Below are 14,868 nucleotides of genomic sequence, written 5' to 3' on the forward strand. Positions count from 1 at the left end.
GTGTGCCCGGGAGGACGCGGCTGCTGCGCAGAGGCAGGGGCCTTCCGCGCTCGGCCGCGCTTGGCAGCGGCGCGGAGGCGCCGCGCCGTGAGATCTCTGCGTCTGACCCCTCCGGCTGCTCACTGCCCCGTCCCTGCATCCTGCCTAGTTACGAGGGAAAGCAGAGCTCCTAACACGGGTTTATTCTTATTTTTATTCTTATTTTTATTCTTATTTTTATTCCCTCTATAAGAATTTTTTTTTTTTGGTCAGCTGAACCTGCCATTTTTTTATTACTATTTATTTTGATTTTTTTAGGGCTATGGGGTTGTGTGGTGGACGCTCGCACGGCTTAGTTTTGCCTTGCGAGTGATTCCCAGCTGACTCCAGCAGTAGGCAAGCACCTGGCTATTGCTGAAAAGAAGTTGATCAGAATTCAGGGGTATTAGTTAATAAGTGCCTGATCCCGCTGACCCTGTTCTGGTTCACCCGCTCAGCTATGCGGGGGTGTTGGAGAAGGTGTCCTGCCAGTTAAACCAATTATAGCTGGCAAGGCACAGTCATCAGCATTAGTGGAGGAGTTGGAAGTGAGGCCCAATCGCATCATACCGTAGTGTCTTTTCTGATCTTTCTTAGGCCAGCAGAAGGGCAACACCTGTATTGCCTTTTTAGTCCCATTTGGTTTGTGATAACTCTGGAAGTGCGTCTGATCTCCTGGAAGTGTGTCTGATCTCAGGGCTGGAAACTCCTGTTGCTGATCGGTAGAAAGCTAATGTACGATGGGCAAAGGCCCCAGAAATTCCTAACAACCTGAGAGGCCGTGGTTAGAGGCAGGAAACTGGGATGCTACTGCATGGAGAACTTGAGCATGTTTTGTATTGGACAGAAGCTCTGTTGTCTAGCTTTCCGTAAGGTGTGCAGTGCAGAGGCAAGGCTGCACAACAAATGAGCAGTCTAGCATAGAAAAGCAGCAACTTGGGTTAATAAGCAATGCCATGTAATGAAGACTTGTTATAAACCTTTTGTCTTGGTAGTCTAAGCACTTCCAAAGAAAATTAACAAAAAAAAAAAGGTGGGGGTAGAATCCTGTCCCTTTTAATCAATGGGAAAATTCCTAACAGGGTTCATGTAAAGGCCAGGATTGCCCCTGAAATTGTCAGAAATTTTATTTATAGTCCAGACTGGGGATCAGAACTAAGATTGCTAAAAATATGTGTAGTGTTATCACAAATACCTTCCAACTGGTAAGGCTTCGATCTGGTTATCCCTATATACAAGAGCAGATTTCAAAGGCAAAGCAAAGGGCATTAGAAATTGCCTTTTTTTTTTTTTTAATGCCCAACTGAATACTAGGATAAACAGTTGTTTAAATTGTGGCAAATTCAATGAAGAGATTAGAGACACTTGCTGAGTGAGTCTCATGCTGTGTAGAATTCTTTGGTGCTCAACAAGTTGTGTAACTTTGATCAAATATTTGTATATGCTAATTGAAGTAAAATACATCAATCAGTATGTTGCACTTTTGGGTAACATTAATGAAGTATAGGTCAACTATTCTTTTCATATGCAGTTGGTTTATTTTATTTCAATTATAAGCCCCGTATATCTAATAACAGTGAAGTTGAAATGGGCCTTTCTGATTAAGGACTTTTGATTTTAAGTGATCAGATATACAGGAGGATGAAAACGTTCCAAGTCTTTGGCTGTTGGATTTTTTTTTTTTCCTCTTGGCTTGTAGGGACAGATTTTGAATATGTTGTCATTTTAACAGGCTGTGCTTGTTTTGTTAAGTTCTAATTTGCCACTTTCTTCTGAGTCAGTTTAAGATTATATTTTGACTTCTCTGTGCTTTTGCAAAATCATTAAAATGGCTAGTATGAGCAGTCACTTTGTAATAAGTAATCACAGTTTTGTGGAAATATTAATAGCAACCCCTGTGACTGTTTATTTAGATACAAATGCACGTGTCCTGACAATTTCTATGGAGCAAAAGAAATTAGCACAATGCTGTGAAAAAATAGAAGGAAAAGTGTTGAGAGATGGCTTGCCTCAGTGCGGGCTGATAAGGTATCATTTACAAACACCTGAATTACAGCATCATGATTAAATCTGAACAATGGCCATAAACCTGTCTTGCTTCCTTATGTTTGATCTCTCATAGGGTAGTAAAAGGATGTGAATCTTATCACTGTATTCTTTCAGTCATATATAAGAGAACAAGTTATAAAGGCATCACACAATCCTGTTCCTTGTGGTACAGGCAGCATGATAGCTTTAACTTCTGTGGTATTGAAGTACTGTTATTGGTCCCATTATCAACCCTTTAAGAAGGACATTTTGCTACATAAACACTTCCAATTTAAACTGAAGCCTTCCAAACGTTTATAAATATGTTAATCCTGTGCTTATGAAATGTGCGAAATAACATGGTTTGAGGATGCTTTGTCTAGTAAAAGAAACAGATTGCTAGCATTTGGAATCAGCTTCTCTGATACTTCATAGAGGGGATGAAACTGTGAAATGGATGAGTGTTAGAACATGAAGGTAAATCATGACGAGTGCTCTGTCATTTGCCTTCTGTACATTGGAAGGGAAAGACCAAAGTGAATCATGGCATGTGAGCAGGAATGTTGTAAACAAAGATCCTGCAAAATTTCTTTGTTAAGATAACAAGTGAAAACTGGAAAACATCTCAAAACAATAGATACTTGATGGACATAGAACTTCTGTAGGCTTTTAAGACTGTCTAACAGAATGAGATACTAAAAACCCTCATCTTCGATATCAGAAGTTGATCATCCTCTTCTTTTTCTCATAACAAAAAGAACTTTAACTCCACTGGCTTCTGTGAAGAGGCTTCCAGTTAAAAAGCTGCTTAAGCAAAACCAGAATCAGGCCCTGCATAGTCAGGACGTGAGCACCCTAGAGGAAAGCATTCTCAATGTCTTATTGAAGTAACACTCCCAATGAAGAAACATATAGTCTATGCTAAAGCAGTAAGATGCATCTATTAATATACTTGCTTCTCCAGTAGCAATGTTTTTCATGTGACCCCTTTCATTTTTCAGATGAGTGATTTTGGGATCAGGAACATGGATCAAGTYGCTCCTGTGTCTAACATGTACAGAGGAGTGCTCAAGGTGAGTTCTCTTGAGCTAGTGGATTCTAAAACCGAGTGGTCTAATCTCCCAGTTAGTGAATATATGGTGTTCTTAATGCTAACAAAGGAATTGTACAACCATGCCAGCATGAACGCAAATACATAATTCTTTAGCAGTTTGCTTGTAACCTCTAGATTACTTCTAGAATCTTCCCACTGAATTAAGCGAGTGTGTGAACAAGCACTACTGAAGCAGGAAGACATAAATCTTATACTCCCTGAGGTCCCCCCAGGAAGTTTTTTCCCCACTACATCCTAAGAATTTGAAAATAAGAGGTGGACAAAAACTGATCTCAAATTCGTTGGAGTCAGTGGAAGTTTTGTGTAAATAAAGTCATGGGATTGGCAGTACAGGTGGTCTTTATATATTTGACTTTATGAATCTGTTAGAGCATTGTTCTGATATGACCAGTCAGGTCTAATTCATTCGAGAACCTTGTATGAAAAAAGTAGGTTATTCACCTATTACATGCAACTATATCAAATGGAAGTCCAATACAACATAAAAAAACAAAGATAGTTATTAAATGCATTTTTTCATTAGATAGACTGTGGCTGTTATCTTGCTTTGAAAGGAACTTGCATACTGAGGACAAATGAGGAACAGACTATGAAGATTCATCTTGTAACAGTCTATAAGTGCTCCCCCCATCCTCCAGTCATGCAACTTGCTTTTTATCCCAGTATTAATTTTTTTTTGTAGCATAGGTTAATGTAACTAAATAAAGACTAGGAAGATGCTTTCTGCTCTCATTAACTTTGAGGAATGTCAGTGTTTTGAAGACTCAGTTAATGAGTCTTTGGTATTCTGACTTCTGTGATGTTTTTATGTCCTCTCTTAACTTTTTCTCCTGCTCATAGCAACGGCAAAATCCAAAAAAGATCCTCCAACTTAACAGCTGTGTACTCTTTCACACAGGAGTTGTTCTCAGCACTTACTCAGTGATCACAGTTGTCATATAATCAAGTCAAAATCAAGACACTATTCTACTGTTTTGTAGCTGTTCCCATTTCTTCTTAATTTGTTCTGTAATAATTACCCTTATATATATGTTTAAAAGACAAATAAAATGGTTATCACTAATAGGGCAAGCAGAATTTCTTCCATATTGATTTTTGCCTTTATTAAAACAAGAACCTGCTTAAACGTTAATTTTATCCTTTTTGAAATATGAAACTAGTACAGTATGGATTTTACTCATTCACATGCCACAGCATTTTTTCCAGTGACTCAGGATAAGGGTCAGCTGTTTACATAAAATGCAGGAGTTTCCAGATTATGTTGAAAGAACTTGCCCTTTCTTCTAGGTACTAGTGATGAGTCAGTGCTTTTATCTAGTAATGTGTAAAGAATTTTTTACTAGTAAATCTGGCAACTATTCTTAAGTTGTTTCACTTGGATGTGAGCTTTTTCAYGGCTTCACTTTGACTCTCTCCTGTACTTGTCATGGGTACCTGAACAGACTCCCCAATTTATCTCCAGTGGTCAGCTCTCAGTGGAGGTTTCTGAACCCAGTTAACCCTTAGAGGCATGGTATTGTTTTCTTTACCAGCTTTTTCTTCTGTGGATTGTATACTTTCATAACTTACATACTGGGATGCATAGCAACTTGCTATAAAATACAACTAAAAACTTACAGTCCCTAGTTTCCTACTAGTTTTATTGGGACTTTTTTTTAAAAAAAAAAAAAAAAAAGACTTCTGGTGCAAAAACACTCCAAGCCCCTTAAAACCTTGTAGGTTTTAGCTAGGAAATTCCAGGAAGAGTTAATATTTATTTGCTAGTCCAGAAACATGCTTCAGGTTGCTGTTGCATAGCACATGAATACTGCCCTGAAAAATCTTGGCCTTGTCCTCAGTTAAATTCTCTGCTTTGCCATAAGCCAGCATACCAGTGGATGCCTAAAACAAATAAGCATTTGTAAGTTGCCACGCTCTCTAGCTCCCCAAACTGCAGTAGCTGCCATGTACATGCTGTAGCTTTTCAGAACAATATTCTATCCTCAGGTGCTTTTAAAATCTCAGCAACAATTTCTACCTATTCCTGTCTGTAGTTATTGCAGATGCTGTTTCCTTGTGACTAATAGACAAGTTGCATAGGTTGTTTTCAAAGTTGTTTATTTCCTCCTCTTCTCTCCTCACCCCCAAAAGAAGACTTAAATGGCTGGAGGGATCTAAGTAATAGTATTTTGCATCTCTATCATACACACCTAACACAAGTCAAGTTTGAAAGAGATCTTTGCAAGTTGCATAAATCCACTGTAGGTTTTGCACTGGCAGTTTTTTCCCATAATTTACCAGTCCTGCTTCTGTTTTAATTTGTACTCATCAGAGGGATAGTAAATTTAAAGGGTTAAAGAAATGCTAAGTTTTCTTCAAAATATATCCATAAGTCAGTCATTTCAAAAGTTAATATATATGCATGCATTCTCTATTGTTAGAAAGCCTCAATTACAGGAAAGGTTAAAATATCCTTGCTTGGCTTTACAGTAGCTTTCAGATCATGCCATACAACTTACATTGTAGTCTGAATGTTAGTTGTTTCATTTTAATGTACCAGAAGCTATACTGTCATTATATTTATATTTCAAAGGCACAAGTTGGTCTATTCAAAATAGTGACTGTGCATGGTCTCCAAATCTAGGAAACCTAACCAGCCACTTCCTAGCAGTTCTTGGCAGTGCTCTAGCAAATTGCTCACGATATTTTTTATTTATTTTGTTGCTTTGCAGCGTCAGCCAGCATTTGACACCTTTGATAGTTCAAGCTCTCTCTTTGCTGGATATTTTTTCTCACTAAATGAAGATCAAACACTTCAAGAAGTGCCAACAGGATTTGATTCTACTTCTTACGGTACCTTTTCTCTTTGTTCTTTAGTCCAATCAGCAGCTCAAAAAGAAAACTGGGTGGTCTAACTAGGATTTTATCACTATTCTCTTACAAGTACAACATGGATTTCCCTTAAAAAAAAAAAAGGTGTTTTAGTACACAGGAGTCTGTGTAGGTATTTGGATTTTATGTACATGAGTTGCTCTGTTGATAGTTGCTGTTCTCTGTACTGAACTGGGATGGGAACTGGGATTCATTAGCCTAAGCTGTCCATGGAAGAAGCCTTAGCAGGTACTAAAGCAGGGCTAAGGCTGATTTAAATTTTTAAATTTTGAAAGTTTTAAATCATATGTAATTAAACTTATATTTTAATTTTGGCTGAGATGTTTTAGGTACTCTGCAAGCCCCTGTTTTGACCCTCTGGTGTTAATTCACAGGGAACAAAATCCTTATTCCTTTTCCCATTGTAGGGTTTGTTTTATGCCTCACCTTAAAAATAGGGGTGGAGGTGTTTACAAATCTTTTTAGTAGGACAATACCTACCAAGRGTTTTCAGCAAATCCTGCCAAAACTCCGTAACTAGCTTTTTTGCCTCTACAAAGAAATGTAGATATCTTTCCTGTTGCTGTCTTTATCTCCTCCTAGGCAAGCAGGGAAAAAAACTTAAACCTCCAGCAGCCACCAGCCTTTTGTTCTAATGTGATTCTAATCAGTCACTAGCTCTGGTCAGCAAAGCAAGTCCTAGCAGATATTGAGGATGGGTGTGGTAAAAACAGACGTTAAGCACACACTGGTAATGAGCTCCACTTGCTGGGTCAAGTGGAGCTCGTACATAGTCAGGATCTAGGAAAACTAGAAGAGCAGAACAGCTTCATGAATGGGTCTGAAGTCTAATAACCCGTCACGTGTATGTACCCTGTCACCGTTACATGCCTCTAAGAGTAACATAGCAGAGGTCCTTCAAATGCAGTATGTGTGCTAGTTTTCAGAGGCTCTCTGAAGTGTCCAGAGATGCAATGGTGAGATGGATAAGACATCTTCAATTGTCCCCTAGTTTAATGACACCATCACAGATAAAATATCAGTAAAAGTTTTCTTATATTGAAACATCTAGGTGGTATTGTTGATTTTCTTCTACGTGGGTGTTCTTTCATAGTTAAATGAGGCATCTTCAGGTGAAAATTGCCCAGTAAGAAAAATTAGGTGGAAGCCAAATTTTTTGTTAAAATAGAGTCTATCTGCAAACCTTAAAAAAAAAAAAAAAAAGTGAGTTATGCAGGTTAGTAATTCATAGGCATAGGATGATACTGATTTTTGAATTGTATTGCCATGTTTAGACACTGGGTACCAGCTTGTGACTAGTCATGTTTGTTTAGTTCAGTTGACTGAATAAGCTATAACACCATATACTTGAGTGACTGAGAGATGCATGAAAAGGTCTGAAATACAGTTCATTGGAAAGCAGTGTTAAATATCCTCACAATCTAGTTCTCCCCAACCCTATTATGAATTACTTAGTTCTCAAGCTAAATAATGACAGCAGGAGTTAACAGGAAGTCTGAGGTCAAAATGTAGATGAGAAAATAGGAAGAAGCAATCTCATATTTTCTGAAAAGTAATAATAAAATTTCCCTGCAACAAAGGCATGCTGTGTAACTACTGAGAGTCAGTGAGGATCTATATCATGGAAAGCTGCAAAGCTTTATTGCTGCAAAGCTTTATTTTAGCATGATGCAATTTTACCAACTCAATATGACAAAGATATTTTAGTGTTGACATATTCAGTCAAAGACAGGACAATCTAAAAATAGACCTACCCTGTTAGTTTCTGTTTTAAAATACATAGTTTCTGGTATCCTCTTCTTTTTCTTCACCTAGTAGGGCGAAAACCTCTTTCATTGGCCTAAATGTTAATGTATCTTCTTTTCCCTCCACCCCTTTTCTTTCTTGTAGAGTCAAACAACTGTGAATTGCCTCTGTTAACCCCATGCAGTAAGGCTGTGATGAGTCAGGCCTTGAAAGATACTTTCAGTGGTTTCACAAAGGAACAGTGTCGGCTGGGTATCCCAAATAGTAAGTGTTTTCTATTTATAAGCTCTTTTTTAATGCTAAGGAGGATGCTGAATAGTGATTCTTTTAAAAGAGAAAGAGTGATGTCAGAACGAAATACAAGAATCCTATGTGAATCTGGCACAGCTTTAGTTGGAAAGACTAGACTTGCTGTTATTAAAAATGGGTGCATGGAGAGCTCATAATTTGGCAGCATAAGAGAGAATCAAATAAACTGAGCACATACATCCTCTAATTGAGGGGGAATACAGAAGGAAAATAGAGCACTGTTTTTAAATTCAAGAATAAATTGATTCTGATGCCTAAGCTTCAGAACTAAGTAACTTGGATTAACAAGTCTTTCATTCACTGCCTTTTAACTAAGGTTTTTTTTGGGGGGGGGGGGGATTTACAAAGGTCAAGTGTTATCTCTCTATGCTGCACACTTTCTATCTTGCAGATCCCTGGCTGTGGACTGAACAGCAGGTTTGCCAGTGGCTTGCGTGGGCTACCAATGAGTTTAGCTTGGTAAACGTGAACTTTCATCAGTTTCTTATGAGTGGCCAAGACTTATGCAACCTGGGCAAGGAGCGTTTCTTGGAATTGGCACCTGATTACGTGGGTGATATTCTGTGGGAACACCTGGAACAGATGATAAAAGGTAGATATAAAGCCACAAAGAGCTTCTGTTCTCAGATTCTTTTAATGAAGACAGGAATAAGACTCTTTCAACACTTACTTCACTATGAGGGATTTTTATTACATAAGAAAACTCAAAATGAACTTTAAGACTTGTTAATAAAAGTATTATCGAAAGTATCTAATATCCTGCATACACAGAGCACAAATGCAGGTATCTGCAGAAGTATTCCCTGCTCGGGCTGAGTACCTGTTGCAGTCAAGTTTTATTTAGATCAGTTACTGAAATAAATGAGATCAGGATGGGGCTCTTACAATGCCTCATTTTAAAAAATATATATATATTTAATCAAAAGCTGGACAAAACCATCCCTTCTTTTTATAAGTATTTTGTTTTGTTCCTGTAAGGTAGTGTTTTGAGGTAATTCAGTGAATGAATGTAAGGATATCAAGGAGGTTTGGAGGTGCTCTTAGGTGAACACTAATGATGTTGCTAAAACTCTACATGCACTGATGTATGCATTCAATTGGTTTTGGAGAATAAGATTCAGCAGCTGCCTGTGTGCAGGGTCTGGACCTTAATGCACACTGCAGTTGTTTTTTGGTATTTGGGGCTTTTTTGTTTTGTTTTGTCTGTCTGTTTGCTTTTTCTCTATGTTAAGTATAAAGATTCAATTGCATGATGTTTTACCTACTGGGAATTGCTTTTCTTGAGAGTTTGATGCAGCATGTTAATAAAATTCATGTGAATGGTGTCCCCAAAATACTCAAGAGAGTTAGAAGCTTCCCTTGGCATACAGGTCTGATCTATAAAAATGAAATTTTCCTTTTTTTCCAGACAGTCAAGAGAAAACGCAGGATCAATATGTGGAGAACTCTCATCTCACCTCAGTTCCTCACTGGGTCAACAACAACTCCTTAAGTAAGTATTTTGAATAATTTTGGATGTTATGTTTATTCTAGGTGTGTCACAGATTCTAGTAAGAAAAAAGGAAACGCCACAACAGAGTAGTTGCTGTGCTTTAGGAAAACACTTAACTTCAACTGGTACAGTCTTTTCTAGTATTGTTTGCCATTTAATTCATATCAGAAATCTTTTGAAGAGCAAAGGCTATGAAAAATCAGACTTTCTTCTGGTATGCCAAAGCCTATGTCTGTGGAACAGAATGACCAGTCCCATCACTAGCAGACTGAATCAAAAAGCAGTATCACTAGGAAACAGCAGGAGTCATGGTTAGGCCTTTCTGAAGGCTACGGAAGCATAACAGAACTTTTGAAAATGTATGGCATAACTGTAGAGACAAAGTGCTTGTTTTCTTAGATTATTTGTTTGGTGCTGTATTTTATTGTCCCACAGTAAATCTGTAGTTCAGCCTCATTACATCTCGTAATGATAAGAGCCTTACTCAAAATCACCTAGGCTTCTCCAGCTTTTTCTGTTGTCCTGTGTTTTCCCTGAAGAACAAACAATGTATTATGTTTGTTATCTGCAAGTTGTAGAAAGAGATATACAGAATCTGATTTGGAGGCCATTAGATGGGAATCTTCTCCCTAACTTCAGTAGCCTTTCCAGTAGGTCTGTAACATCACTTTTCCCTAGCCCGACTTTCATGGAAAAAATAGTTCTTGGTGGCACAGCTGTAGTGGGATACCTTATGTTTATTAGCCCATTTAAGGGACAGCAGAGAAAATACTTAAATCATTCTCTTTTTATTTTTTTTTCCTCTCCTTCAGCTGTTAATGTGGATCAGGCCCCCTATGGTATGCAAATGCCTGGGTACCCTAAAGCCCTCAGTTACCCTAAACCCAGTATCTTGAGTGACATCTGTCAGACTTCCACGGGACCAAATCTTCTCAATCCAGAACAAGAGTTTCCATTGTTCCCTAAAACCCAAGTAGATGCAGTTGGCGTGAACTATTGTGCAGTAAACCAAGACTTCACAAGAAGCAGTCTGAACTTGCTGATAGATAATTCTGGTGAGACATTATCCATATGATAACCATGGGTCTAAGGCCATATTCTGCATGTTTTTCCCCTCCTTTGCAGAGTTCATATGTACTAGCTAGACTGGGGGGAATAAAACACTTCCCTTTCTCTCTCTTACTTATTTTTTTCTCCTCTTCTTTAAGGCAAACTTAGAGAACACGAATCTAGCGACAGTGGTGCAGAAAGTTATGAAAGCTCAGATTCAATGCTACAGTCTTGGAACAGCCAGTCATCATTAGTGGACTTACAGCGTGTGCCATCCTATGAAAGTTTTGAAGATGACTGTAGCCAGTCCTTGTGTCTGAACAAACCTACAATGTCTTTCAAAGACTATATTCAAGAAAGAAGTGATCCTGTAGAGCAAGGGAAACCAGTTATACCAGCAGCAATTCTAGCTGGCTTTACAGGTAAGTAGTGAAACAAAATGGTTACTCCTCTTCTTGTGTAACTTCAATATTTTCTATAAATGCATGATAAAGTTATGTAGTTGTAAGGTAGCCTCTCACTGAGAGACCACTGCTCATGACAAGTTTCAATTTTAAATGTTACTAAAGAAAGTCTCATTGGACTATCCATCTAAAGTAAGAACAGGTAGGTACCTGTTCTTACAAACATGCCATCAAAATGAAATGTATTCTTTGCCTTTTATCTGTTTGAAAAAGAGGGAAGGTTTGTCAAGTCAAGGATTGCAGGACAGGCCCTAAAGCTTGACTACAGCTGCTAGGAGATGGAAGTGAGGGATAAAGAATCTTATATAGAAGAGAAAGGCATATTTTGTTTCAAATCCTTTCTTTTAAAGAAAAATCTGACTTCTTTTGATTTAATTTTAACATGTTTGTGAGCAGAATTATGTTACGGAAAAAAATCTTAGAATTAGTTTTCTTTTGATATTTAACAACAAAAAAAAAGCTGTCAGAGTAATTAAAAGATTTTTCCTGTGATGTGAGTTTGGCTATATTCATTAGCTGTGGTAAGAGCTTGCAGAAGTGTTAATCATGCGGTTTCCCCCCTTCTCCCCATCCCCAACAGGCAGTGGACCTATACAACTATGGCAATTTCTTCTGGAGTTACTGACTGACAAATCCTGTCAGTCATTTATTAGTTGGACTGGAGATGGATGGGAATTTAAACTTGCTGACCCAGATGAGGTATGTGGCAAATTGTGATGAACAATAAGATTTAGGGTCTGTGGACCTATTCTTGAAATAAAGCATTTACACAATCAGACACTCACTGAAAACTCTTCATTTGTAAATGTTTTATTATATGGTCAGGATTACTGTGGGTTGATTTTTCCCCCACTCCTTCTTCTTCCCCTCCTCCACCCCAGGATGTCAGTATTTGCTTATAGTTATGAGAACACTTTGTGCAGTTTGAAACTTAAAGTTAGTATACAAAATAATTTCTTTTTGACAGTATAAGCAATACTGTAAATTAGTTTACTGAATATAATTTAATCAACAATTTATATAATTATACAATATAATTTTAATCAACAATATTCAAGATTGCAAAAAGGCCTGGGGCAATTACAGCAGATATTCTAAGCATCACAATTCTTAGATATTGTAGTGCTGCTTTTAAAATACCTTAGGTAATTAAAGCTTTAGTCATTAAAAATAACTTAAATGTGCTTTATCTTCCCTACTGTTAACTGTATCAGAAAATGATTGTATTAAGAGGCATGACACAAAGTTCACTGAAGCCTTAAAAAAGAAAAAAAAGTAAGGGGGGTCATTAGCTCCAAGGAACTCCATATAATTCAACTTTCACTTAAAGAACTGTCCCATGCTACTCAATGGCAAATTAACTCTTTAATAGCATGATCTTTGAGAGAGGGCACTGTATTTTACTTAAATTTGTTCTCCATAAACAGTTTTGCAGCAATCATTATCATGATGGGCCTATCCACTGCAATAGGTATCCTTTTTGTTGATATTTGCTATCAGCTACTTTCTCCTGTTCATGTTAGTCAAACTGCTGCCGATGGTTGCCTTGAAGTTTGTTCAGTTGAGGTTTCAGTCACCAACTCTCCTGTTACCCAAGTTCAGGACATCAGAAGCAAATAAAGTGCTCTGACTGATGAAGAGGTTTTAATAACTGCATTTATCAGCCACTGACTGGAAGAACATAACTTGAATAAACACTTTACACTTTGCTTTCTTTTTGGACTGACAGGTGGCACGGAGGTGGGGAAGAAGGAAAAACAAGCCAAAAATGAACTATGAGAAACTGAGCCGAGGCCTACGCTACTATTATGACAAGAACATCATCCACAAGACTTCAGGGAAACGATATGTATATCGCTTTGTATGCGACCTACAAAACTTGCTGGGGTACACAGCGGAAGAACTTCACGCGATGCTAGGGGTGCAGCCCGACACAGAAGACTGAGCCCAGTGATCTCAGGCTGAACTGGCAAAGATCACATGTTGAAACTGTGACTGGGAACCATCTGTGGTCAGTTCTTCTGACTGCTCGGATTGGTGCAACTGTTAAGAAATAAGGACCTTGACTGATTTTGTAACCAGGGAAAGTTGGAAGGAAGTGGCCTTATTTCATCAGTGGCTTCAGATGTTGCCATGTCAGGTATTTGAGCAGCATAGAAGTCAGCACAGATCCTAGCTCTGTCACGAAGACGCAGAAATGCTCTAGCGTTAAGCATTTCAGCTACCTATACTGCCATATAAAGCATTTTGGCTACTTACACTGCCATATAGTAATGGGTTGGCTTTAAAACCAAAGGTTGGATGAGAAACAAGTGATGCAGCAGAATTATTGCTCAGATTTTAAAATACCATCATCCTTGCTTATATCATGCAATTTATTTWAAAAAAAAAGCTAATTTATTTTAAAAGAGCAGTAAGAAGAATTGGTATTAAGTGTTTTCTTCTAAAGCACGTTTTACTGTCATTATTACTCCAGAAATGTGCTGCATAGGTACATAAACAGTCTGTGTCCAGAACAAGATGTAGCAACTGTTTAAAAAAAAACAACAAAAAAAAACTTTTAAGAAGGGAATGAAAATCATACCATTTCAATATTCAGTTTGTATATATTCTGTGATTCTTTTTGAATTTCTTTAATGTTCCTATTTAACAGATATTGTATAGTGTAAATTAAACTAATTGTATGTGTATTGAAATAGGACGAATGTAAACTTATCAAATGGTTATTTTATGTTTGTCTAGGATATACAACCTTCTGAAAATATTTAATTGGCCTGAGAGACAACGTAAGTGCTCAGCATGCATGCATATGGTATGCCTATCACATGAGATGTGTAAGGGGGGGTTGGCTCAGTATTTTGCCAAGACTGACGCTGGCAGTTCTTTCTGCATTTTGGCATTTTTACAAGAACCTAATATTATATTCTGGGACATAAAGGACCTATTTGTGGTTTCTTCTGTAACTGAAAATGAAAATATTAATATGGATAAAATTACCTTTTTTCCTTTATAAATGGCATATGTTTTTCAACTTCTATGCATGTCCTTTTAAAAAAAATTTATATACAAGCCTATTTTTTCAGTTGACTTGTCTCTTCTTCCTGCAGTTTATCCTGTATGATTAAAATATGAATTCTATTTTTGGAAATAACTGTGACTCCTTTTCAAAGATCAGGAGTGATTTATGTAGCAGCTATTTTTACTGCAAAAAAAAAACAATTCACTGGAAAAATGTACTTTGTAAGAAAGCTTTATTTTTTATCTGAGCTTGATGTACATTTAAATGTGTTGTACAGTGTGAGAGGTTTAAAAATATGAATCTTTATTAAAACCTCTTGGGAACAAAAAAAAGAAATGGTGTATGTGCTTTCTTAATTCAAAAAGTTTAAGAAGGGAAGGAGGGGGAGGGTTCTTATTCCATGGTAAGTTTCTCTTCTAGACTAGCTTAAACCTCTGAAGGGGAGGGGGGGGCGGGAATATGGATTTAGAGAGTTTGTTGGAGAAAAATCTGCAAGAACGGATAGGTTGATGATCTTGAACCAAGCTAAATCTATGCAAACACTTGCACAGCTCCATCTGCCTTCATATATAAACTGGAAGTTAATGCCTTTGCGCTGTACTTTTGAAAGAAAATGAGCATTTCTGAACTGTATTGCAAACAAGTGTAAAACTACTGGTAAACGTGAGAGAACAGAGGCATCTCAAGACCATGTGCATGTTTAAACTGTTCCTGATTCCTACTGGATACAGAGCAAGCTCCCTATCATAAGTATCTT

The 14,868-nt window shown here is 37.6% G+C and overlaps 1 protein-coding gene across 3 annotated transcripts in view; it reads left to right on the plus strand.

Moving 5' to 3' along the window:
* The window catches only part of ETS2 (ETS proto-oncogene 2, transcription factor), a 15,649-nt gene extending 1,219 nt beyond the window's left edge, over window positions 1-14,430 (plus strand). For 2 of the 3 annotated variants that reach the window (XM_026079156.1, XM_026079157.1), the window contains exons 2-10: window positions 3,048-3,119; window positions 5,872-5,992; window positions 7,922-8,041; window positions 8,478-8,678; window positions 9,495-9,578; window positions 10,391-10,633; window positions 10,787-11,050; window positions 11,673-11,791; window positions 12,822-14,430. In XM_026079156.1, coding sequence (XP_025934941.1) covers window positions 3,048-3,119; window positions 5,872-5,992; window positions 7,922-8,041; window positions 8,478-8,678; window positions 9,495-9,578; window positions 10,391-10,633; window positions 10,787-11,050; window positions 11,673-11,791; window positions 12,822-13,037 — 1,440 coding nt within the window. In that variant the 3' untranslated portion in view covers window positions 13,038-14,430. The remainder of the gene's footprint in view (window positions 1-3,047; window positions 3,120-5,871; window positions 5,993-7,921; window positions 8,042-8,477; window positions 8,679-9,494; window positions 9,579-10,390; window positions 10,634-10,786; window positions 11,051-11,672; window positions 11,792-12,821) is intronic. The other variant, XM_026079158.1, reaches the window with a different exon arrangement.
* Window positions 14,431-14,868: the final 438 nt, after the last annotated feature.

The sequence above is a fragment of the Apteryx rowi genome, unplaced genomic scaffold (genome assembly GCF_003343035.1).
Source record: "Apteryx rowi isolate R43461 unplaced genomic scaffold, aptRow1 scaffold_493, whole genome shotgun sequence".
Taxonomy (NCBI): Eukaryota; Metazoa; Chordata; class Aves; order Apterygiformes; family Apterygidae; genus Apteryx; species Apteryx rowi.